The 27195-nt window shown below is 39.2% G+C and overlaps 2 protein-coding genes across 6 annotated transcripts; one reads left to right on the top strand and one right to left on the bottom strand.

Moving 5' to 3' along the window:
• Positions 1 to 723: 723 nt before the first annotated feature.
• On the bottom strand, positions 724 to 18545 carry LOC100698597 (DAB adaptor protein 2). 5 transcript variants are annotated; one of them, XM_025909027.1, is made up of 15 exons: positions 18417 to 18545; positions 7052 to 7310; positions 6810 to 6949; positions 6538 to 6636; positions 6296 to 6427; positions 4969 to 5052; positions 4672 to 4698; positions 4543 to 4590; positions 4342 to 4404; positions 3043 to 3666; positions 2396 to 2522; positions 1658 to 2263; positions 1377 to 1564; positions 1151 to 1240; positions 724 to 1060 (listed from the first exon to the last, which is right to left on the bottom strand). In XM_025909027.1, exons 2-14 carry the CDS (start codon positions 7188 to 7190, stop codon positions 1169 to 1171), a joined length of 2349 nt encoding a protein of 782 aa, XP_025764812.1. In that variant the 5' UTR covers positions 7191 to 7310; positions 18417 to 18545; the 3' UTR covers positions 724 to 1060; positions 1151 to 1168. The 5 variants fall into 5 exon arrangements, with proteins under 5 accessions (XP_025764812.1, XP_005454550.1, XP_003449671.1 ...); XM_005454493.4 differs by lacking the exon at positions 18417 to 18545 and adding an exon at positions 9845 to 10075 and having other exon boundaries at positions 7052 to 7204; XM_003449623.5 differs by lacking the exon at positions 18417 to 18545 and adding an exon at positions 9845 to 10074.
• An 81-nt stretch (positions 18546 to 18626) lies between these two features.
• On the top strand, positions 18627 to 25462 carry c9 (complement component 9). The gene is made up of 11 exons (XM_003449649.4): positions 18627 to 18779; positions 18883 to 18967; positions 19189 to 19339; positions 19419 to 19560; positions 20333 to 20471; positions 20580 to 20801; positions 20906 to 21146; positions 21259 to 21393; positions 21676 to 21851; positions 23828 to 24062; positions 24777 to 25462. Exons 1-11 carry the CDS (start codon positions 18703 to 18705, stop codon positions 24932 to 24934), a joined length of 1761 nt encoding a protein of 586 aa, XP_003449697.2. The 5' UTR covers positions 18627 to 18702; the 3' UTR covers positions 24935 to 25462.
• The last annotated feature ends 1733 nt before the right edge of the window (positions 25463 to 27195 follow it).

Below are 27195 nucleotides of genomic sequence, written 5' to 3' on the forward strand. Positions count from 1 at the left end.
ACATCATTCTGTCCCTCATCGGGTTTGCTGGTTTTTGAGACACCAATTTGTGCTGCTCATGACAGAATGCTGGTTAATATTCAGTGGTTCGCACTGTTAATAGATCACCGTGCGACTGTGGTATTACAGTAATTTGCCCCACTTAGGAAATCTTATAAACATACATACATACTTACTTTATTTTGCTACAGTCACCAGATGGATAGTCAGCAGTGCAACTTTTCTCATTTAGGATTTCTATGACCGCAGAAATATTCTCTTCATCTCTCACTTTTCCCAGCTGACACAAGACCAAGTGATAGGTAGATCAGAGGGCCCGGTGGCGCCAGTGTCCAGCAGCCTCGCCTCTGTCAGTGCGCCCCAGGGTGGCTGTGGCTACAACGTAGCTTACCATCACCAGTGTGTGAATGTGTGTGTGAATGGGTGAGTGACTGGATATGTAAAGCGCTTTGGGGTCCTTAGGGACCATAAAGGCGCTATATAAATACAGGCCATTTACCATTTTACCATCTACTGATCCCAAGACGCCAAAACAGCTCTGCCTGATAAATGCAGATGTTCCCCTATGAATACAGGAAATATGACTTGCAAAACAGGAAATACCAGCAACTGGCAGAAATGTATCAAAGCTACCTATAGATGTAATTTCAGTTTGTTAAAAGGGATGTTTTAAAAACCATTATCAGAACCAAAGGAAAAAAAGAAATACATTTGTCAAATAACTTGCAACTTTATGAATGATTCATTTTATTTCCTTAACAAAGACAGCATCAGCAATAAACCACTTTGGACATCCTCTCTCACACAGCACATCTCTTTCTTCAGCAGATTTTGACATAACATTTACTTTGTAGATCAGTGGTCTTCAAAAATGAGGGAACTACTGATTGGAAAGGGGAGAACCCCCCCCCAAAAAAAACCAAAACACCATCAGGGGTGGAGATCTAAATAGAAGGGTGGGTCTGGGACAATAGTTCATTTCCGGATTGTCGTGCACAGAGCAGCTTCTCCCAAACATTGTGATGGTAGTGGAAATCTTCATTTGTTCCATTTACACCAACTATGAGGGCAAATGAGAAAAACTGTGACAACTGTCTTTGCTCTAAATGAAATCAGAGGAGAATCATAAAAAACATGAACATGCACTTACTTATGGACAAAGTTGTGGTCAAGCAAAAGGATTTCCAAAAGGATCCTCAAAGGCAGCTGTTGAACCAGAGCTCTGACCGACAGATGTATTCTGTTAAAAAAAAAAAAAAAAAAATTGAGGGAAAAAAAAAATAAAAAATCTCAAGTATAACAATATCCTTGTTGTCAAAATGATCATTGGGATTAGGATAATAAAGTGAAAGGTGGTCATAAATAAAACTCTGTACCATAGCTACAGGTGGCACTCCAAATGGACTGGAGTCAGGGGCTCCAAATGCTTTGTCAAACATGTCCTGACCAGGTTCTGGTCCCTGGGGTGGTGCTGAACTGTTTAGGATGGGAGCAGAGGAGAAGGCAGCATCCAAGAGCCCAGGAACTGGAGCAGCAGCAGGAGCAGCAGCTGGTTTAGAGGCATCTAAATTTGCACATTACAAACACAGGACACAGTTACCAACAGGTCACAATCATCAGATTATGACATAAGCCATTTCAGCTAGTTTAGCATTACCAATTGACGGCATCTTATTGATTTCAAAGTCATCGTGATCTGCAGCGTCCTGCACGAGGCCCACTTTAGTGGAGAAGTATTGATCAAATGCCCCCGGTTGTTTGCCGCTCGGAGCTGGATCTGACACGGCTGCAAGCTCTCCTTTCCTGGCTGGGATGGCAGGAGGCTTGGCGAGCTGGAAGTCCTTGAACATGTCTTTCCCAGTCTTCTTCTCTTTCTCGCCGAGGGGATCCAAAGCTGTGAAGGCACTGTTCTCTACTTTTGGAGGGCCCTGTTTAGCAGGTGCCCTTGGAGGGGGGCGTGATGGACCTTGTGGATCACCCATTCCTGGGAATGCATTAGGCTGGAAAGGATTGGTCGAGGCAGGCTGACCCCAAGAAAGGTGGGGTGGAGAGAGAGGAGCGGCAGCGAACTGTGGTGGCATCTGACCCCAACCTGTTGGTGGTATGGGTGGACCACCAAAGGCAGACGGGTGTGGGAAGGCGGGCCTGGGGCCTGGAACTGTCCCTCCTGGCATGGGGAACATGTTGGGTGCAGCACTGGAGGCTCCCCACATGGTTACAGCAGGGACACTTGTGGTAGCTGGTGGACCCAACTGGAGATTCCCTAAATATATCAAAAAGAAGAAAAAAAAAAAAAAAAAAGTTTACAGGCACAAAACAGTTTTAAAAATCGCAAAAAACAAAAACACAAAACAAAGGTGTGTGTGAAATACAAAGTCCCCTTCTTGTGTATTACCCAGAGCAGCTATAGCAGAGGGAGCAGAGTTTGCCGGTGTACTGTTGAAGAGGTCTGGAGCAGATGACCCCTCAGACTGACTGGGAGCAGCGAACAGTTCTGCTCCAAACAGATCACTTGATGTAGACTAGTCACAAAACAAATAATCAAATAAATAAATAAATAAATAAATAAATAAATAAATAAATAAATAAATAAAGCAACACATTTTGTTAGCAACTCACAACTATGCGGCAGTTAAGATTTAACAAATGCTTGACAGAAACTAATAATTGACTATAGTTAAGCATACGAATGCATGCTTTGCCACTTACCCCTGCTCTTTTCACTGAAGCGTGAACATTAGGAAAATAGATTATGAGCAGGTGATTGTTAAAGCCATTCATTCAAGCCAGTTTGAGAAGCATGTGAACACCAGTGCATGCATAAAGAAAAGTTATCCAAACAACAAGACCATGACCAAACGTCCAAAATTATAGTCCCTAACCCAGTGCATTCTCAGTGCCATATCCTGTCGAACACCAATGCATAACCCAAAAGCTCAAGAAGGGAGATGTTAGCTCCAAACGTGTAGTAAACCTGTTTTTTTTATTAAAACGCTTAACACATGCAAGCCTACTACCATTGGCGTAGCCGTGTTATTTCACCTTTGCGCTCCTTCGACCTCGTCCAGACTTAGAGTTGTGCGGAGGCGGGCTTATGAGAACTGAATCCTTGCTATGAGTCACTGGCAGCTCTGGGTGATGGGTCATTTCATTAGAGACAGGGGAAGTTTTCAAAGAGTCAAAAAATGGATTTTTGTTTGAGAGAACTTGTCCAGATTCATTTCCATCCATCATGGTAGTCGTGTTTCCCTGAGTTATTTTCCCCCCCAGCGGCCACTGTCCATTACTGAGCGCGAGGATCATGGTTTCCCTGGATAACCCATTTATTTGCTGACTGAGATGTTCAGAGTCTCCATTTAAACCACCATTAATAATTGTCTTACTAGTGCTGCAAGCAGTGTCGTTTAGGTGATTGGTGGTGGTGTTGATGGGGATCTGTGCATTATCAGCTGCCAATAGAGCGGGTGATTTAGAAAGGGGGTCATCTCTGAAAGGGTCACTGTCTGGGGTTGGGAAATAGCCAAAAGTTGAGGAAAATGGATTCTCTGTCTGGGGATATGCCCTATAGTCAGGGGCACAGGAAGTTACAAAGGAATTTCCCTTTATGCAATTTTGATTGCTGTCAACTTCAGCAGAAAAGTCCAGTAAGAGAATATCATTAGAGTCCTGGTTAACACGAGAGAGGACAGTGAGAGAAAGAGAAAAGGATAAATCATTTCTGCAGAAGGGAGGTAATGATGTGTTAACAAGAGGAACAATGAATCACATGGTGTGAAAAAGGAATGCCTGTTTAAAACTGCTACTTGCAGATTATGAAGCATCACTGTCAATTTAATGCTGATGACTGGAAGGTCTAGGGTCCACCTTCTAGCCCATTTACTGTAATCCTTCTTGCTCTGAACAACAAGTTGGACTACAAGTCAAAGTCGGTGCTCCCTACTTGCCCATAAATTCAGGTTAATGAGACATTTCAGCAGCACCGACGTAAAAGATTTGCCACAACTCTAAATCTAACAGATTCTACTTGTAGCAGTTTTAAAGTCAACAACAATGAGACTAGTAAAACACAAAGTATAAACTCAGTTCCTAAAAGACTCTTCATAGATTCTTAAAATGAATAGAATCTGATGAATTGACAAGTCTTTTCAGAAAAGAGTTCAGAGGGCGTTGAGATTTTCCTATAGAGTCATTTTTCTTACAAATACGTTCATTCGGATCTAAGAAATCTGTTACATAAAATCGTGATAATTAGCAGGTACACAATTGTGTAAATACAGTAATACACTTCAATTACAATTCCCATATTAAAAGAAATATTTACCATCATGGTGTGACACTTACATTTGGAGCCTGAATGTCTGGAGGGGTTGACATGTCTCCAAAAAGGTCATGCTGCTCTACTGGCTGGATGTCAAAATGAAACAGAAACATGCCATTTAGGTTAAAAAAAAAAAAAAAAAAAAAAAAAAAAGAAGAAAAGAAGAAAGCACTCCAACATTTCATTCATTGTTAAGATGGACACATCATTACAGTAACTCTTACTTGAGCCGATTTTACTTCATTGTCCATAGATAGCAAGGCATTTCCATTCTAGAGGCAGAAAGTAAAAAAATAAAAATCAGTAACTGCTTTAAGGAAAAAAAAAAAAAAAAAGAAATTCCAATTGCTTACCTCAACTACATCACTGCCATTTTCAACCTGTAAACAGAGGCATACTGTTAATGAACAGACTTTCCATTGAAATGACGCATGCATCACTAAAATGAAAAATGGCTGAGGATGTGATTCACTGAAAGAACACAGAGAGGCAGTGTTGACTTTCAGGAGGTATATACAGTGTGTACCCTGTCAGCACTCCCAGAGGACCACATGAAAGTGTTTTTCCTTTCACAAAGAAAATGCTGCCATTGACTGACTCTTGGAGAAAATTTTTTCCAGTCTGAAGTTAAATGCTTGTGCTTCCATTACCTTCTGTGTTCCCTCAGCCTCTTTCTTCCTCAGGTTGAAGATGACTTGGAATAGATCCTTCAAATCGATTACCAGTGGCTCTGCCTGTATGGAGACAAACACCAAAAAATCTTTGGAAATTGGAGTCAGTTTGTCTTTGGTGCCTGTGGCTGTAACACTTCAAGCAGTTTCCAAAAGAAGGTAGACTCGAATGTTAAAAATGTCCAGCTTCTCAGTTAAAAACAAACAAAAAAAAACAAAAAGAAAAAGTTACCTAAGTAAACCTTTTACCTTCATGACAACCATAAAGGGGTTAACTGCTGTTTTATAACATCAAGTTATACATTATTAGACACATGGCTGATTGACAGTTACATCCCAAGTAGCTAGCTGTTAAGCTTTTCCCTGAGCAAATTTGAGTCAACTTGATGTCTCAACCACGCTTTAAGGTTGTCTAAAACAACATGACTTGTATACTGACCAAAATTTATGCTTTAGTTTACGCAAGTAAATTCTACTATTTTATTTGCTTGCTAGCTAATGCTAGCAAGCAAATATGTTTGGATGAATGTGCACTCTACAGTTCATACAAACATGGCCACTTCTGCCTATAATGTTAAAACTCAGGTTTAACAGGCAAAGTTCACAAGCCACTAGGAGGCACTGTAGTGCCTAGGCCTCTTATTAAAATGGAGAGTCTATGGCAGGGATGTCAAAATCATTTTATATCATGGGGCACATGACAGCAACCTTTAATTTTAAGTGATATGGACCAGTGAAATTCCCCTTTCTGTCAGTGTACAGAAGTTTACACAAGTTTAACAACACATTTAATCCCTCATATCTTAATGTAAGAAGAAAAAAAAAACGAGGTGTAATTATAACAAAAAGTTTCAGGCGTTTGACTAGACAAGGAAATGCTGCTGTACTAAATGATAGAAATCCATCAGGATGACTCTTTGGGCCCAAATTGTAACAAATTAATGTTTAAAATTACAGATAATGTTCTGGTAGCTCATTGCCTGGACTGTCCTACAAGTGTGTGTTAATTTGCAGAAAATGTACTTTTTTTTCCCCCCTATGGTGGATCCACTTTAAAAGGCAAAAACAATTCTTTAGTTAGCACTGGAAAAACGGGAACTTTACTGTCATTTAATTGTTTATCTAGTACCTAATTACTTTGGCGTGGTATGAATGGCTGTGTGTGAGGTCATTATCAGTAAGGAGAAAAAAAACAAAAACAAATGTAAAACTTCTGAAAAACAAAATCTATGCTCTACTTTACATTTTCCAACCTGTCCAACGGACCAGATTGACACACCTGGTCTATGGCAGGTCTGTCGGTTACCTGTTGTGCAGTCTTTATGGCAAAGAACTGATGCTGTCCTTCGGCTCCACACACATATCCAAAAGCCCTGTTATCCGTTACATCTCTGGCAATGAAGGAGATCTTATTCACCACATGCTCGTGTTCGATCACCTGAGAAATGAGGACACGGATTTTTGGTTTTGTTTGGTTGGTTTTTTTTTAAGGAAGGCAAATACATTCTGCGAAGTCCAGATTATATTGCAACAGTAATCAGAACTCACGCCCGATTTCTCATCAATGATCTTGATGCCCGACATGGAAATGTTGACCCAGATCCTCTGTTTGTGCTTGCCTTGGGACCGAGCAGCTGCTGCCATACCCTGGAGAGGAAATTTTTTTTTTTTTTTTAAATACTACTCTATTGAAGCAAATGATACCCACCAAACAGATGTATATACCAAAGCTCTACTTAACAGCTTTAGGAAACAGTTTTGATATTTTCTTCATGAAAATCAGCGCTAGAAGAAAAAAAGTTTCTGATCCCACGTGGTACCTTAAGTTTCATCATGGAATCCTGGCACATCTTGTCTCCACGAGCCTCTGGAACATCGTCAATGCCGATCAGTTTGGCCTTGTACCTGACACCATCCCCTTGAAACCTGCCCAGCAGGTATTCATCTGTCTTCTCTGTTACTGGATTAAAAAGACAAAGAAAGAAAGTAGTAAAATTATAATCTCGGCCACATCTCGATAGTTGATGAAAGCAGTATCAGCACCATTTTCTCCACCACTCACCTTTCTTTTTCTCTTTCCTGAATGGGACTTTGGACACCTGTGCTGTAGGAGAGTTGGGAGGGGTGTTGGAGGTTGAGGCTGTAGAGGTGAGGCTGGGATCGGCAGAAGATGCGTGCGCTCGGTCTACCTCTGCAGACATGGTGTGGTGTCAGTCTGTGGACAAGTGGGCAATCAGAGGTAAAGCAGCTCCGTAGTCAGGGGCAATGAGGTCGTCCAAGCATATGACTTAACACCCACACATGCTTCTCTTGGCGTTGCTCTGAGGCAGAAAAAGTGAAGAAGAAGAAGAAGAATAAAGCACACTACAGTCTTTTCTGGTAAACCTGTTTGTTTGGGGGGGAAGGGACTTGCACTGTTCTATAGTTTGCCACTGAAACAATTTTTTCCACATCATAAGCAATCATTGTATTTAACAACGCACAGTAAACATTTACAACGAGAAAGACACAGAGGGGAAGCATAAAACATATGACCAATAAAATAGGCATCTCATAAGAAGGCATAAGACACTGTAACACTGCTTTAAAAGCATGCTGCGTCAGATGTTTGTCTCAATAAAGAGGTAAACCGTCCTAAAGCTTAAGGATCTCCTGCTTAAAGAGACATCTTGGCATATCCATCATAATAACAGCCAAATCTGAGTTAGCAGCATCATGCTGGTAAATTGCTTTAGAGAGTGTAAACATATCTGATTTTAAAAAAAAGAAAGAAAGAAAAAAAAAAAAAGAAGGTTTTTCTTCCATGCTACATGAAATCAATGAATTCCTTTACACTCACTTGTAGGAAATGCATGGCATTGTCACAAGAGGCACAAACAACATCACAGCAGATTATAGATGAAGCAACAGCATCACCTCATTCCTCATTCTTATCATGTTAGATGTATCATACTGCTGTTACTTGGAACACAGCCATTATCACTTAGACACATAATGAGTTAAAAAGATGTGTGCAACTCATGCATGTTCTGACAAAAAACAAAAAGAAAAAAAATAATAAAGAAAAGAACCCCCCCCCCCCCCCCCAAAAAACAACAACAAAAGATTCCTGCTCTATACGTGCAGAACGTACATACCTTTAGGTCCAGCTCCAGAGGCTACACTGGCTAGAATATCAGAGTAAAAAGCCTGCGAGTACCGTAGGATAGTCCAAAGGTTGAAAACGAGCAAAGGTTGAGCAATTACCTGAAGTTAATCTTACGCTAGAAAAGCAAAAGATCTCGTGATGTTGAGCTAAGCAAGAACAAACGGAAATTGGAGCCTTTAACAAGAGTTTACCTACAGAGTTCTGACTTTCAAGGAAAAGCTACACTTGACCATCTGATACTCCAGAATAACAAGAAATAAACCATCTGCAAGACAAGCGAAAACACAGAGCTGCACCGTGAGATCACGCAAAAAAAACATAAAGAACAATATCTACTCTAAAAATAACTGCCTCTGCCTAGGCTCAAACCAGTTAACCAGACAACTGTCCAAAACCCATAAAGGAAGTGAGAGGTAGTCAGGATAAGATAAGAGAACTTTATCTAGCTTTGTGGCAGCTTTTACTCTTTTTTTTTTTTTTGCCTAACACCTGACCACAACAGAGACAGACAGAAAATAAAAATTCTGCAAATTATCATTTTATTTCCCCTCAAAATTAAAATAAATAAATCATCAAGTAAATTTTGATACCATGAGGGATGTCCCACAAGTGCTACTGCACAACTGTAAAACAATAAAAACCAGAACAAAACTTTTCATCTGCCTGTTCCAGTTCTGGAGGCAGATAAACAAGCAGAGTAAGCCCTTGTTTGCTTGGTTCACCATGCTGTCATGCAAGTTACCACAAATCACACTGACAGACATGCTGTTTGTGCTGCACTGCTTGGAAGCATAGAACGAGCCAACCCTTAACACTTGCTGCAAACCATTAAGCCTTCACGAGCATGACACATGATTGCACTTGTGCAGTGGTGTCGTAGTCCCAGTACCTGGCAGTTAGTCTAATAAAAAGGGTAAAATGTCAGCAGTTGATTGAAGATTTAAGTTAAAGGATTACATTTTAACAGCTCTCTCAGGCAGCCACAAAAACTGGCAGATAAGTGTGGGGGGGGGGGAATGTGTAGCATCCAGCCGTGTCACAACACAAACACTCGGCCTCAGACAGCAAGCATAAATTTATGTTTGTCAGCAGAATCGCAGAACTGCAAAAGACAGAAATGTCACAATCCTGGCCTCGTCAGGAAACGTAAACTGCTGCACATCTGGAGGAAATCAGGGAATGACTCAGTCTGCAAGTGTATGAGATGGTGAAATACCACAGGCCCACTGAACACAGAACACTTTCATACTAAAGGGTTCTGCACTCAAACACAGGAGTCGTTGGAAGGTACAGAATTGTGAATGCTTAATGAAAATTATGTGAAATAGCTCAAGATTCAAATACAATTGTCCAAGTCAGGGTTACAGCTGAAAGAAAGAGTTCACAAAGAAACTTAGGGAGAGAGTGTTGGACTCCCAATAGAGGCAAAAAAAAACAAAAAACTCAAAGTAGGCAGCAGAGGGGGGAAAAACATTATGACCAAGTTTTCTTCCAAATTTGGAACATTTAAAGTAAGACAGTTCAGCCTTTGACTGAAACTGAACTTTGGCTTTGCCTGCCTTTAGTTTTTATTAAGTTTATGAAAAACTTCAGGCAAACATTTCTGTAAATACCCGCAGCTTTTAAAACGAGTACCTGTAGGATAGTCCTCTTGCGGATTCATAATTCATGCAGGGATGTGAAAACAAAGTTAAACATCACACTTACCTGTGTTTGGAAACGCGCAGTAATACGCCTTCTGGAAAAGAGAAAGGGGTTTTCTCTGCCGTGTTGCCTCCGCGATTCGGCTGCGAAATGAGTCGAATCAAACACAGCTTGGCAAAAACGAGCGAGAGTGTGATGTTTTCCGCCGACTGCCCTGAACAGAACGGAGAGACTGCTCCGAACTCCTCGTTTAACCCTTCACTGACTGACAGGGCTAACTCGCTGCAGATTTCAATTGGTAGGGGGGCGGGCTCTGTACATGCAGGCCAACAATATATCGCCATCGGTTATAGTGAGTGGATCGTAAAAATTAAGAGCGTGATGTACAATATGTATGTACCCGTCTGTGTATTTAATCAGATTTGCTTACCCAGATTTTTTGTTTTCTTTGAAAAAAAAAACCAAACTTTAAAAAAGGCAGAAAGAGGCAATTGATATATTATTTATCCATTTATTCATTTATTTCGACCTATAGCCTGCATGAATGACAGTTAGCAGTCAGCAGTGGTGCAGGAATTAGCCAGATTCTGAACAAATAAAGTAAAAATATGTTGGCCTAAGAATGAGCAGGAACAACTTGAATATCTTGCTGTTATAAATTGAGTCAAAAAACTGATATATTTTTTATGTGTTTTAGTGTTATGTGTTTAGTGTTTAGTGAGCTATTTTCCAAGTGAAACTGCTGTTAAAAAAAACATGGTGGAAGAAGCCTGTGGGCTACAGCCGCCATTCATTAGTGAATTTCTTGCATTACTCCTCCCATAGCCACTGACATCACTGTTTTCATGCATGGACTTTCTATTTTTGGTAGAAATATGTGGGACCTATTCTAGATTTGGGACTGGCACCGGTGGATTGTGCTAATACCAGCTATTATACAATGTTTTGAGAAGCTGGTCCAGCAATACACTGTGCATTTGGAAAGTATTCACAATGCTTCACTTGTTCTACATTTTATCAGGTTACAAAATTATTCCAGAATGCATAAAAATAATTTTTTACCTCAAAATTCTATACACAGTACCCCATAATGAGAAAGTGAAAACGTTTTTGCAGATTTATTAAAAACAATAAATTAAAAAAAAATGGAGTTCAGGCACATCCTGTTTTAACTGTTCAGATGTTTCTACAATTTGACTGGAGTCCACCTGTGGTGAATTTAGTTTGGAAAGGTGCACCTTTCTATATCAGGTCCCATAGTTGACAGTGCATGTCAGAGAACAAACCAAGTCATGAAGTACAAGGAATTGTCTGTAGATGTCTGAGACAGGGTGTTCTATCAAGGCATAGATTTGCGAAAGGGTATAGGAAAATTTCAGTACCATTTCCCACTGTGCCCAATGGGACCTTAATTGAAGATCCCAGTAAGCACAGTGGCCCCCACCATTTGTAAATGGGAGAAGATTTGACGAAGACTCAGTGGTTGTGCTGACAGAGCTCCAGTGTTGTTCTGTGGGGAGAGAAGAACCTTCCAGAAGGATAACCATTTCTCCACCACTCCACCAATCAGGCCTGTATGGTAGAGTGACCAGACAAGGGCCACTTTTCAGTAAAAGGGACATGACAGCCCAGATGGAGTTTGCCAAAAGGGATCCAAAGGACTCTCACACCATGAGAAACAAAATTCTCTGGTCCGAATGCCAACTGAAACCAGGCACCGCTCATCATCTAGCCAGTACCATTCCTGCAGGAAAGCATGGGGGTGACAGCATCATGCTGTGGGGATGTTTTTATGGCAGCAGAGAATTGATGATAACTTGCTCCAGAGCGCTCTACACCTCGGACTGGGGCGAAGGTTCACCTTCCCACAGTACAACGACCCTAAGCACACAGGCAAGATAGCAAAGAGTGGTTTTGGGATGTGGTTTTGGGATCACTCTGTGAATGTCCATGATTGGCCCAGCCAGAGCCCAGAATTAAACCTGATTGAACATCTCTGGAGAGATTCAAAACTGGCTGTGCTTAAGGCTAGTTGCTCCCAAATGTTTTTTCCACTTTGTCATTGTGGGGTTTTTTGTGTAGAATTGAGGTGAAAAATTAATTAAAGTCATTTTGGAATAAGGCTGTAAAATGACAAACTGTAGAACAAGTGATTTGATGTGGATATTTTGCAGATGCACTGCACCCGTCTTTGATTAATATCAGTTTGAGACAACAGATCTTCAGAGGACACCATCACAGCCATTCACACTGCAGTGTGCCATCTTGAATGCCAGGGGCTCTATGTGAAGTGCGCTTTGTAGGCTACAGCGAGAATGTTCACTAAATTAGCAGTTTTGTGGTTTTTGCTGAGCAACTGATCCTTAATTCAAGAATATTCATGCTGTGTGCTCATCCTGAGCTCCTCTCTGGCTGCTTTTCAAGCCTCCTACTTTGCAAACTATATAGATCTGACTGCACCTGCAGAGTGCTATCATCAGGGTCATTGATGGTACATTGATGATGGGGCGCTTCTCAAAGAAAGGTGAGACAGAATTTCAGAGGCTGGCTAGTTTGTGCTTAAATAATAATCCAGATCTGACACCTCCAAACCCAAAGAACTCCTCACAGACTACAGGAGGACAATATCAAGAGTGTTTGTTACCATCCAGTTGACCAACAGGAAGGCTAAGCAGCAACTCTGTTGTCTGAGAATTCTTTTAAAGAGCTCCTAAACTTAAAAAAAAACAAATAAAAAAAACAGGTTTTCTTCTGCTGACATTCCTTTGACAGCGTTCTGAAGGTTGCATCTCGCAAGGTGCACCTCAGGAGAAACAGGAGAGTTCTCAGAGGGTCATTCACACTGTTTACAAAAAATTTTCAACTGCCCACTTCCCCTCTTGAGACATTTACAGCCCCCACTGCCTCAACCGAGCCAGTAATGTCCTTTAAGACTCATCCAAGTCAGTATAACAACTCTTTGAACTGATGCCGTCTGTATCTAAACAGAGGATGTATTGGAACAGGAACAACCACAATCCAAAACAGATTTTATCATTGTCCTTAACTCTGCTTATCCCCAAAATATGAAGTAGATACGCTGTGATTACAACAATAAACTCATTTTTTATAGTAAACATATCGAGCCCACTTTAAACTATGTGGAATATACCTGATGTTAAAAACATAATGTGTCATATTTCACTATACTTACATTATATATAGTTATAGGTATACTATTTTATCATTTTTAATATATATTACTGTTACCTATACATGTGTTCATTTTGCATTTGGACAGACAATGTTTTTCTGTGCATTACCACAATCAATTTTAAATGAAACAACTCAGATCTAGTTTAAGTGCAGACTTTCAGCTTTAATTCATTGGGTTGGACAAAAGGATTGCATAGAAATGTGAGAAACTCAAGCATTTTTAACACCATGCCTGGATTTCAGGGGCACAAAACTAATTAGACAAATTAAATAACGGGAAAAAAAAAAGGTTCATTTCTGATACTTGGCTAAAAACCCTTTCCTGACAATGGCAGCCTAAAGTCTTGAACTCATGGACATCACCGGATGGTGGGTTTCCTCTTTAATGCTCTGCCAGGCCTTTACTGCAGCGGCTTTCAGTTGCTGTTTGTTTTTGGGCCCTTATCTCTCCGGGGTTTAGCCTTCAACGAGTGAAATGCTGCTAAATTAAGAGGTTAAGATCAGGTGATTGACTTGGTCATTTAAGAATATTCCACTTCTTTGATTTAATAAACTCCTGTGTTGCTTTAGCTTTATGTTTTGGGTTATTGTCAATCTGTATTATGAAAACCATCAATATAATTAAAACAAAAGGTATTACTTCCTAGATTTTTATTTTTATTTTATTTTTTAAAGGCGTAATGGAATGTGTGGTACTTTTGCAAGAAAACAACTTACCCAGTTACAAAAATTAACACTGCCTCACAGTTGGTACAAGTAGTTGGACAGTTGCCGTTACACTTCGCCTAGCAGATATGAGCTGAGCATTTACTACTTTAAGAGTCAAACACAAGCAAACCTGCAAGTTTATTCTCAGGCAGACAGACACACAACTCCACATGAATGCTGCTTTCTCTGTATGAAGTTTAAACAAACTATTTGACAGTCCTTGAGAAATGTCTGTTCAAAAGGAATTTGTCAATGTTGTGTTTAGAACTTTAAAACGTGTTTAAAATGTGAAAAAGTCAATTTCACTTTTAATTTAAAAATTATTCTTATTTTTCAAATTGGATTCATTTAAAAAAACTAAAGTATGTGCAGGGCAAAATTAGCATTTGCTCCACTCAGTGATTGATCTTGGAAACTGTTGGATGAGTCATGCTGACTAAATAACACTAAAAAAAACACCAAGGTGAGTTGACTGAAGATTTTCTAATTCTCTCAGACAGTAATTATGTTGAGTTTTCTTGAATGTTGTAATTAAATCTCTTCCTGAGTAGTGTGCATCACACAGCTGGCTTTTGTCATTTATTTAAAGGTGTACTTTCATCATTAGGATTTTTTTCCTCAAACATGTGACATGAAACATATTTCCATCTTTGAGTGAGTAGAGATTGAGCAATGCTTGACTGACCTATTTAAAGTGAGATGAGGGAAGAACAGATTCTTATTACTAAACTAAGCTATATGGAGCATTAATCTCCACCACTGTAGGTCTACAGTACGTACTATTGAACTATTGAAAAATTAATAATAATACAGGATATAAGAGCTGTATATATATGTAGACTTATAATTATTAAATGGAGGAATGAGAGGGAACTGGGGAACGTCAGCCAGAGTGGCAAAGCTCAATTGTCGCTAACACAGCAAAATTTCTAAAAGTGCAGGCCTAACATTTTCTCTGCTATGCACTAATCTCACCACAATTACAGTAAGCTGAAGGTTGAAAATGGGTCAAAAACTTCCTTTGTCTGTTTTGCTTTTGATGCCATATGGTGATTTAGCCATGTAATAACCGTTTTTGCATTTGCTGCTTTTAAGTGGCAGGTGTGGCGTTCCCAGGAGGAAAATATTCAAGTAACATAGAAAGTGTGTTTGTTTCATGTTTGCAGAGGCATCAATAGATGTTTGTTTGGGATAATTAAAAGATGGAGTGTATGTATAAGCAGAGATGGGTACAATTACACAGACCAAGGACTCCAATTTATTCAGCAGAAGCAAGCTGTTGGGAAAGGAAAGCAAGTATGTGTAGTTACTACAGAACTAATAAATGCCAAGTTTGACATCCACAGTGACGTGAGTAGTGATGTCAGTGTGGTTCTCACTTGAGAAATGGTTAGTTTCACTTCTGTAAATGTGTTTTATTTTCTTCATTTCATTTCATGTTATTTATTTATTTAGTATTGTGAGCTAATTAATGTGAATTAATGTGAACCTGATAATAAAATAGAAATGATAGGAAGTGATGGCAGAATAAAAAGCAAGTTAACAGCCCAGTGCTGGTACCATGCTGCAGAACTGCAAATATTAGCCAACTGAAACCCCCCTGTTTTTATAATCAGTTGAAGAAACCACCACATATTTTCTGATTTCACATTTTTTCCAGTGCGAAAGATACTGCTTTTCTTTGCTTGATATGATCGTTGACACATTTGGGTTTTGCAAAACAAAACAAGAGAGTTTTCATATTTTCCTTTCAGTTTTATCCAGTGAAAATGATTGACTCATTAAAAAGTAAATAAAATAGTTTTGCAATGATAATAATTTTTAGTTTCTATTTATCCCCCAATTGCATTCATTGTAAATGTGAAATAAAAAGGAGAAATAATCTCGGTATACCTCAGCTAATTCACCAGATTGCAAATTCTGCATGAGGACTTCAAACCTGATCCGTGTGCAGATTTCTCAAAAAGTGCAAGCGCGATGTGTTGTTGATGTTAACAGATGTACAGTATATTGTGTTTTGTGGGTTTAGAGCTGAGAAATGAGAGAGAAAAGGACAGAGGAAGGATGTCTTTCCTGACTCTGTATCCTGTGTTCTGCTGACGGAGGCTGGTTTTTAGGAGATGAGCCCCACGGAAGCCAGATTACTGTCTCGCTGAGAGTCTGTTTTCCCCTTTGGTCACCAACCGCTGGAATGGTCTTTTTCAGAACCTCTTATTAAAGACTTTGATGTTATCAGATATTTGCCTACATTTGCAGATCATCTGGAAAGAATATGCATGTGACAACATGCTGTATTTAGACGGATGTTGGTAGTGTCTATTATTATGTATGGTTAGTTGTTTTGTTTTTTTCTTCCATGCACATCAGTACAAGAATCATGTTTTCCTGCCATGACGTGTCTTTCCAATTCAGCACCATTGTCCAGTGACTTGTGATAAAAGATATGGTTCCTTGTTCTTCTAAAAGTGATTCATTGTCAGTTGAGGTCAGTGGCACACCCAGTGCTACTAGCACTTGCACACACAAGTACATGTTTGATGCTACTGTCTGTACTTAAAAACTACGTTTTAAGAAACTCTTTGCAAAAACAGAAAAAAAACAGTGTACAGATGGCAAAAGTCAGCACTGGCACATTAGAGCCTTTATTTCATGATGGAATGCTGACAGAGAAAGTCTAATGGGAAGTGTCCTTCCCTTAGTTTATGACAGGAAGGCCACAATCCAAACATCAAGCATTTTAGGGCGTGAATCCTGGGACTGCCTGCCACCACAGCCAGAACCAAAGATAGCCACTTATCTCCAAGCCATAATTGAGGTAGATTTTTTTTGTCTATGTCCCTCTTTGTTCTTTAACCCTCAAGTGTCTTTAGCAGCTAGTTCTTAAAGAACAACACACAGCAGTGGGGCAAATGGCAGTGCAGGAAGCACCGTCATGGTATTCTGATAAATACGATGACAGCATTCTACTGGTAGTAGAGCGACTGTGTAGTATGCTGTCCCACAAGTGTTTCCACACAGTTTCAGCTCCCCCTCAAAAAACAGGAAGTCTTTCTAGTCAGGAGAAACATTTGCCAAGCACCTTAACTACCCTTTGGTTTCCTGGGAAAGCAGGGAGGAAACTGTCGAAACTCATAAAAGTGGTGACTTCAGCACATATTTGTGCCTCTCCATTAGGCCACGACCACACAGCCCCTAGAATACCCCAGCTTTGTTTGCAGATACAGGGAAAGAACCAGCACGGGGCAGCCCCCAGAATGACTCTGGAGATATCAGGGAAAGGACTGAGTTTATTTGTTGAAGTCAGCAGAAAAGTACCTGTGAGCATGCAGAATATTCTGGAATTAAAGATCAGTGTTACTCCCTCAGAGCAACAAAAGCAAAAACTTGTCAGCCCTTCACCTCCCAGCACTTTACAAATGTTCTCTCTGCTCTGTTAATAATAATTGCCCCGATCGTGACTAATCAGCTTTTCAAACTTTTATTGCAGTTTAATTATTGCTTGCCTACATTTAAAGACTACTTTCAGCATTCTTCACTAAGAACTAATCTATTTTGCCTTAAAAAAAATTATACAAACTGCACTCGCTCCACTTGAAGAACAAAGTTCTGCACACTCAGCAAAAGTCTCCCCGATCACATGATAGATTGGGTGCAACAGTTCAAACCTCACTGTGCGTTGTGCAAGGCTTTTTTTATTTATTTATTTTTAAAGGTATATTTAACAAAGAAAACAGATACTTGAGAAATACTTGGATTCATGTGTATGCATTACACATTGCTTTCCAGACTCTACAACTGCAGAGTAAACAATGTTCCTTCCACCTAAACCCAAAAACTGAGTATGAGTGAAAGAAAGGACAAAACTAACACTACTGTTTCCTGTTCAGCGTTGCCATCTGGTGGACAAAGAGCTCTACTTCAGCACACCAGCTACACTAAATTCAACCTTTTTTTTTTCAGCAGTGGGACTGAATGAAAATTCATTTTCACATTTAGTGTTGTCATTCCATTTCCCAATCTTAGACGATGACCTAAATGTACCGTGGATGCATCATGCCAATGTATTACAACAGTCAAGAACTGAGTCTTTAAATATTTGTTCTGCTTTGCTGCAGACTTGTTTGCATGGTTGCGTAATCCTGGAAACACGAACATGAACAAATGGTCTTAAAAACAATGTCTCAAAAGAAGAAATCTGAAAATAAACAGAAAAAAGAATAATTATATATAATTTCTAAATGTGCGTCTCTGCTTTAAACCCAGTGCTTGGGATCATTTACACCTTCCCATAGTTTTAAAACACATTTTTATATTTACTTAAAAATTGAATAATGGTTCATTCTTTTTTGTTGTATATTAGGCTACAGATGAAATACGTGGTTCTTAATAAATTCATATATTTTCAATTAAATTAAATTGTGAATTAATATTATAAAGAGAATCCAATAGAAAATATCCAAAGAGCTATGGAGTGTAGCACTTTTTTGCCCAAATAAATTTAATAGGGTGTCCAATTTGCACTTTTATCATTTCAATGTATTTTTCATTTGTTATATTTTGGTGGCATTTAGCAGGAAATTGTAATACTTAGAAACACAATCTTTCTCTGTTATTGTAGTAAATCATGGTTTTCCTTACCAACACACTAGCTCATAACTAATCAAACAAATGAATGTAATGAAAAAAATAACCGCTTTCTATAGATTATGAAAGGAGAGGATTTATTACTTACTTTTATAGTAGTTATTGTGTTTTTGCGGGTGCTTTGCTCGCATTGTGAAGAATAAAAGATTGACTTCACTGTGTGAGTAAGATGTTTATATGCAGACAAACACTGTAAAGTCTGCTTTGGGAGTTTCCGAGCACTGAATTGATTTTTGCTGCACCTGAAATCCAAATTATTGACTGTGACAACAACAAAAACACTGTCCTTTTGCAGTTGGATAATCATTAACAAGGTGGCAGCTTAAAGGACTAAATGGGGACAGGCACGGTATCATTTGTGCTGTCAAAGGTTCATGATGAGGCTTGAAGTCGCTCTCCAGTTGGCCCTCGCTGGCCTCTGTCTAACTCTGGCACTTCTTGGGGAAGGCATGTATGTATATTTCCTGCTTCACTTACACAACATTAAGGATGTTTGTTTAATCATTTACTATTATTATTTAGAGAGTTTATTGTGTCTAATTTGTGTATTTTAGGGCTAATCCTGATCCACCAGCTGTGGACTGTGCATGGAGTCGTTGGTCAGGGTGGAGTTCTTGTGATCCCTGCACAAAAACCAGAGTGAGTCAATTAGGATTTTGGTCAGTGTCAGAGACTGTGAACTTTAGTGCCCAAGCTAGAATGCTTTTAACTTTTTAAGTCTATAATAATAAATAATCAGACTAAACAGGGTGAAGTAGGGGTCTGCTACCTATGCACAGTGCGGCTCATAACAGCCAATCTTCTTTTGCAGTGCTGCTCTCTGCCTTTATCTTTAATGTGACACTATGTATTATCCTCAGAGGCGTTCTCGAAGTGTAGAAGCATTTGGCCAGTTTGGAGGTAGAGCCTGCCAGGAATCGATAGGAGACAGGGAGTTCTGTGTAGCTGATGGTGAATGCGAGCTACCGCCTCCCCGTGCATGCTCAGACTCAGAGTTCCAGTGCGAGTCAGGTACCACAGTATTAGTACCTCTGTCTTTATCGCTTTGTTTTTGGGGAGCAGTATCATGCAATTCTCTGTCTCTGCACAGGGTCTTGCATTAAAAGGAGATTAATGTGCAACGGAGACTATGACTGTGAAGATGGATCAGATGAAGACTGTGAGACAGAGCGTAAACCCTGTGGCTCGGCAGTCCTTGACAGCAATGAGCAAGGCAGGACAGCAGGATATGGGTAAGTTATTAAAGAGCTCAGTCAGTGGGAAATAAAGAGTCAGTATAAATTAGCAAAGTAAAATGAATACTTGGTAGAAAGAGTAAATCATTTACATTGGGGTGAACATCTACATAAACATCTATTGGTGATAATGTTTACAGAAAACCAGCTTCCTAGCAGAGTTGGCGTTTTAAATGTGAGCTGCTTTTGAGCAAAAAAATTCACAGATTTTGTTTCTTAATATTTTTAACAATAGCTGGTCTGTTATGAAATTTTTCACCAAAAGACTGATGAACACCTTAATTTCACTGATAGGTGTCATAAATGAGGCAGGAAACAAACCTACAAAAAGATATCGGCTTATAAAAATGCAGAATCTTCAGGCAAGGGATAGACTTTGGGTACTGGGAGCTTGCTGTGCGTACTTAATTTGAGGCCACTAACCAACCATGCTTGGCCAGGTTTGAACTTTATCCTATTAAACAGACAATTTATCTTTTTATGGCTTTTTATATTTAACTGAAATCATAAAGAATGACCAGCTCACATAAGAGGAAATCTTTGTCTGGATGGAAGTACTGGCTATTTTACCCAGAGTCTAAGCTATTTAACCTGGATCTTCCGACTTTAACATCCTGTTTAATGGATAGATAGAGTGCACGAGTGGTATCAGTCTTTTCACCTGACTCTCACAAAGAAGGAGAATGAGGAGGCCTTCTATAATATTAAAACTCTTGAACTGGGATAACACTGTAAAAGTCTTAAAGTGGCCTCTATGTTCATCCACCAGAATCAACATCTTGGGTACAGATCCTCGAATGAACCCATTCAACAATGATTACTTCAATGGGAGATGTGATCGAGTGAGGAATCCAAACACTGGGACGTTTGACAGGCTGCCCTGGAACGTCGGCGTGCTTAACTATCAGGTTAACCATGGCAACAAAAAAAATTTCAGTATTATAAACTGATCGTGAACACATGTAAAGGATTTTGTTTTGCCACCTAATACTGATATATGTATTCCGTTGTCTCAGACATTAGTGGAGGAAACAGCTTCGAAAGAACTCTTCGAAAACACTCACAGCCTTCTGCGTGAAATCCTCACTGAGATGAGTGTCAACATTGATGCTGGTCTTTCTTTCAAATTCACCCCAACTGAGGTGTCTTTGTCCAATACTTCTCTAAATTTTAAACTAGAGAGTCAGTATGAGAAGAAATCAATGATTAAAACGGTCACCGAAAACACCAAAATTAAGGTAAATATCCTCTAATAATTTCACAGAATCTAATGTACAACCCAGAATAATCAATATTCTATGGACAAGCTGCATCTCTATTTTTTTCGACCCCACAAACTTAGAACAACACCTTTATGCGGGTGAAGGGCAAAGTACAATTGAGCACCTACAGGATGCGCTCCCGTGAGCTCAAAGTAGCAGATGAATTCCTGGCGCATGTCAAATCTTTACCTTTGCAATACGAGAAGGGAATTTATTTTGCCTTCCTGGAGGACTATGGAACCCATTACACAAAAAATGGGAAAACCGGCGGTGAATACGAATTGATCTATGTCCTCGACCATGACACCATTAAGCAAAGAAGTATGTCTATTTGAAATAATTCTTTTCTGCTATGAAGCTTCTTCAGCCTTATGGTATGTTGATTAAATACAAGTGATAAGCACTAATTATCTATACTTTATTGTTCTTGCAGATATGACGCAGAGAGAAGTTCAAGAGTGCGTCACATTAGGCATTGAAGGAGGCCTCAGTTCCATACATACGACGGACAGTTTAAGCGGACACTATAAGCCTAAAAATTGTGATAATAAAACAGAAAAGAACGAAGGTTTGCATTCCCTGTTTTTCCAGGTTAAATGAACAAAGCTAGCATGCTTGATGATTCTGACTAAATTCCCAACCACTTTTCACAGTTTAAGTGTATTTGGGTGTTTTACTTCAACTAGTCCGGAAAAAAGAAAACGAAGAAAGGAATGCTGTATGCATGAAACTTAACTGTATTAAAACAGTAAAGTTCAAATCCAAAGTTAAAGTCTAAAACTGAATTTGGAGCGAGTCACTGCACTGATTATGAAAAGTCACTAAAGTTTCCTTTTCTGTTGCCACACAGGTAAGGCTGAAGGAAAAGCTATGGTGGATGAGGTGATGACATCAGTCAAGGGAGGTACCCTACAAAGTGCTGTTAGTATGAGAGCTAAACTAAATAGGGACGGAGTGATGGACATTGCAACATATCAGGAATGGGCCCGGACCATCACAGATGCCCCTGCATTGCTCCACAGTGAGGTACGTATAAAGGTCACAGCAAGGCGAGAGCAAGTTAAACTGAATTACACATACTGTATAAATGTATGTGTTTATGCGGGAGTTACGTTCTAAAAATAACCCGCAATAAATGAAATCCGCGAAGTAGCCAACTTTATTTTTTACAATTGTTATAGATGTTTTAAGGCTGTAAAACCCCTCACTACACACTTTATACACTTTTCTCAGAAAGGCATGAACATTTTCACACTTTTCTCTCTTGTTTAAACTCTCTCAAAGTTCAAACCTTTGTAGAAAAATAAGTCCAGTATTATAGAATGAAACCAAAGGCACCCGCGGTCCAGCACTTCAGAGTCACACTGCTAGTGATCGAAGATTTATGTAAATTTGACAAGCTGAACGCATTCTGCACTGTACAGGAGACACGGCACGAGATTGACTGACCATGGTCTACAGCCAATCAGGACGCAGAACACGATGCGCTGTAAAAAAACAAAAAGCGTGCAAAATTGCACACAAAACAGCGAGGCGCCAAAGGTGAACCGCATTATAGCGAGGGACCACTGTAATGCCTACATTCTGGGTATTTTACCAGAAAGGATACACAAATTATACAAATGCTTAAAGGTAGGCCTAGCAGAAAAAGGAGGTAACAAGTCAGGTTTTTACATGAAACAACAATAAATATGCAGTAAGTATATAGTATAAGGCAAAATAAAAGAATAATGGACTAATAAAATTCATCATGCACACCAACATAATGAATATTAAATCGATTTCATTAAAAGCTCCTTTGGCCGTAGTATAAAGTGTTACCAAAATCTCTTAAGGGATTGCAGAAATTTGATCTAATGACTGTAATAAAACCAGACTTTTATATTATCTAGGGCTATCATCAGTGTCTTCACTAAACTGGTGACATTAGCTAACTCAATGAATTAGCACAGCATTAATACAGCTAGCTTCTACTACACATATGCCATTTACTTTTCTTCTGGTGCAAACACATGGTTTAAACGTTCTCAACTGTGAATTGCTGTGAAACTTTATACATAAATGTCATCCTTAAAATGAACTGCCATACTCCCTACTCTACACTTTCCCTTTGGGGAATCTTATGTAGACAACAATGTAGTGAGCTCATAGAATTTTTTCAATGCCACTGAACAGTTGCAATGTGATAGATGAGTGTTTACTAAAAAAACTTAATACAGACGTGTGTTTTGTTACACCTCTGACCTAATGGATTACTGACTACCTGACAGGCACACTTCAGTATGTGTGACTGAGCAGTGCTCAGTGTGAGTTGATTATATGTACTACAGAATCTCCACAGAGGACTGTACTGTCTCTGTTTCTGTTCACCTTGTACACCTCAGACTCAAAATACAACTGCGGGGTCATGCCACCTACAGAAATACCCTGACAGTTCTCCAGTGGTTGGATATTATTAGCAGCTGGCGAGAGGAATAGTGCAGTGGGTGATTGTGCAGAGTTTTCTGGGAGGAATCGTCTTCTTCTGAATGTAAATAAGGCGAGAGAAATGGTAATTGACTTCAGATGCATCGGCAGCTACATCGTCCATGTCTATTCTGTTAGAGGATCAGAATCAGAATACCTTATTAATCCCTAAGGAAATTATGTGTTGATGTGGAGAAGGAGAACAAGTACGTCGGTGTCCACATCATCAATAGGTTCAGATGGAAGACCAAGAAAGGGATGAAGAAGCTTCTTTTTTTTTTAAACTGAGATCCTTGAGTGTGTGCAGCCTTAATTGGAGCTTTTCTATCAGTCATAGTTTTGACTTTGCCAAGGCAAAGGCTCAAAGTTTAAAGGCTACTTTGTGTTCACCACTCACTGCTAAATATTAGCATGCTAACACAACAAATTACGATAAATATGAAATGAAAAAATGTTAATATATTCTAACAAAACTCATTCTAATATATGTTCTAATGTATTCTAACATATTGCATATATTTTGTTGTTTCTGGCAGCCAGAGCCCATCCACATGTTAATTCCACTGGAAATCCCAGGCGCTAACTCCAGGATATCAAACTTGAGGCGGGCTACAGCAGAGTATGTGGGAGAATATAATGTATGCAAGTGCAGGCCCTGTCAAAATGGAGGCACTCTTGCTCTGCTGGATGGAAAGTGTATCTGTCTGTGCTCGCAATTGTTTGAAGGCGCCGCTTGCCAGACTTACAAGCGTGATAGAAATAGTGTCCAAGGTAAGACTAAACAGTTGTTTTCTCAATGCAACCCAACTTCAACAAACGTTGGGATGCTAAGTAAATGCTAAATAAAAGCAGATTTCGATGATTTGCAAATTTCATAAACCCATATTTTAGTCACAGAATGTAGATAAGATAAAAAAAAAAATTGAGGCAGAAACTGGGACACAATTCAATATTGGATGCCTCAGCTCTTTAGACAATCAGGCGGCACTGAAACATAGTTTTCTGCGCCATCCACAAATGCAGGTTAAAGCTCTTTTGTGCACAGAAGAAGCCATATGTGAATATGATCCGGAAACACTGCTGTCTTCTTTGGGACAAAGATTACTTAAAATGGACTGAGACAAATCAGAAAAGTGTTCTGTGATCAGATTAATTGATATTTGAAATTCCTTATGGAAAACATGGATGCCACATCATCCTGTCCCAACTTTTTTGAGATTTGAGATTCAAAACAAGTTCATATTTTTCCATGAAATAGCAAAATTTCAGTTTAAACATTTTATATGTTTTCTATGTTCTATTGTGAATAAAATATGGGTTTATGAGATCTGCAAATAACTGGATTCTGATTTATTTACATTTTACACAGCGTCCCAGCTTTCTTTTTGGAATTGGGATCGTAAATCCTATCATTCTAACAAGGCCTCCTTCATGTTGCTTTAAGTAATTTTCCCTGCATTTGTTAATTTGAAAAATGTGTGCCAGGTACAAGACCGGCTGTTGTTCATGAGGGTAACTGGTCTTGCTGGTCTGCCTGGTCCAACTGCAGTGGAGGGAAACGCACCAGGACACGTGGCTGTAACACAGATGGTGTCCCTGGAGCTGCGTGCAGAGGAGACAGAAACAGCGAAGAGTACTGCTAATAGCAAAAGAACTAATTTAGAGAGTTTCTTTCTCTTTCTCTCTCATACATATATGGCACAAACAAAATCTTAAGGCATATTTTTGACATGTCGAGGTGTAAAAAATATGTTATCGGGATCTAAATTAAACATTTAGGTTCAAATGGTCTTTGTCTTTCTCTGTAACAGTGTGCATCTTTCAGCTTTGCTTCACTCAGATAGCGTTGGGTGAATTATATTAATGGGCTAATAGCTCATCTTTAAACACATGTGGCCACATTCCATCTGGCTGTACCGTGCAAATAAGAACCAGATGAGTAGAAGGCAACTGGGTGGAAAGAAAACTGACAACTGAGGACAAATAGAGACCGTCAGTGGACAGAGACGAGAGATTTGGAGGTGCTGGTCATACAGCAAACATAAAGGATGACATATTTCCATTCTACTTTGTTTATATGTAATTAAAAGTCCCCAAAATATCTTTAAAATCTTAAAGGATCATAAGCTATTGAATGTGGAACTTGAAATAAATGTAATTCTTGTGTTTAATACTGTTTATGAGTGCCATTGAAAATTAAAAATACACCTTGTATATTCCCGGAGAATACACGATCTATTGTGGATTTGGGATCAAAACTTTAATTATTTTACTTATATACCTGCAACTCGGTATGTAGCATGTTCTATACATACATGTTTGAGAGGAGAACGCTGCGTCCCAGTTGAAATTTTCCTGAAAAAAGTACATAGCATGTACAGATACAGATAAGTGTAGTTTGGATTTACAAATTCCAAATCAGAGAAAAAATGTAAATGAAATGTGTTTCGGTTTCTGTTTCCTGGTACCGTGCATGCTGTCCAGGAAATTTGAAAAGCATCAATCTTATTGCCAATAATATTACAAACACCTGTGCTTTTTATAATGTGAGAAGTCAGAAGTCCAGTGCTGTAATATACAGTGCCCAACCTTTTTCACTGTTTTCCTTCCTTTTGTGAAATACTGGCACTGGAGTGGGAGGATTTTCCAACATTGTGCTGCAGAAGGCCTCATTAGGCAAACAGTAAAACTGCGATGAGTGTACAACTCATAAAATATTTTGAAATGTCCACAAACCTGTTGAAGATTTTCAAGCAGTAAAATGCAACTCCAGAATCTTGGACATACTGTGGTGAAGTAATTTGTATCTATTACTTTTTCCACTATCAGATTTCTGGGAGTATCACTTCCTGTCATTACTTAAAGAGTAAGTTAAAAGTCCAAAAACTTGTGTGTTCGTGTGAGCGTGCATATGTGTACATGTCTGTACTGAGTGAATGGGTGTGTGTCTGCGTGAAGGTTGTGTGTGGGGGAATGAATGCATACTTGAGAAATAACCGTGGGGGGTGGTGGCCCCTGGCCTTTAGGATGTCAGCATAATGGAGTAAAACTTTGGGACCGTATTGAGCTCCAGGGAAACTCCATTCACTGCAGTCAGCAACCCAGCCTCAAGCTATTATCTTAGTCGAAAACGTTTTGTTCTTACCTCCGTCCTCAGCAGCACCATTTGCACAAAATAATGAACTCCTCTTCATCAATAGACTGCCCAGTTCTCTCTCTTTCTTTTTTCTTTCTTTTTAACAAATATTAAACACATACTGCATACTGAGTCACACGGGGCCATGTGAAAATTTGGACTCTAAGAACTCGTTTGGATAACTTAACAGGTTAAATTCTACAGTGTTGTAGTCATTTTTTGTAGAGGGACAATATTTATGCATATTTAAACTGCATACTGCATATTTTCATATACATCTGTATTTGATGTGCTATGAAGGAACTGTGATAAATACTAAATATTAATATGCTTTTTCTTAATCAAATAGTCTATGACAGTGGTCCCCAACCTTTTTTGCGCCACAAACCGGTTTATGTCCAACAATTTTTTCACGGACCGGCCTTTAAGGTGTCGCGGATAAATATAACAAAATAAAACCATTACCGGTACAAAAAAAGAGAAGATTTATTCATAACACATGTGAAAAGACCCAGTGAAACCGATTTAACGATAAAAATGATTAAAAAACATAACGATAAAAACTGATAAACACCCTGAAAACCATAAATTTTCACACCCGAGCCTCAACTCTTGCGGCCTGGTACCAAACGACTCACGGACCGGTACCGGTCTGTGCCCCGGGGCTTGGGGACCTCTGGTCTGTGAAGTATCTGGTTATTCACAATGGGGGAAAATAAAATTTGGGGTCACTTAAATAAAATACACTTCACAAGTATGAATAACTAT

This window comes from Oreochromis niloticus, linkage group LG7 (assembly GCF_001858045.2).
Source record: "Oreochromis niloticus isolate F11D_XX linkage group LG7, O_niloticus_UMD_NMBU, whole genome shotgun sequence".
NCBI lineage: Eukaryota > Metazoa > Chordata > Actinopteri > Cichliformes > Cichlidae > Oreochromis > Oreochromis niloticus.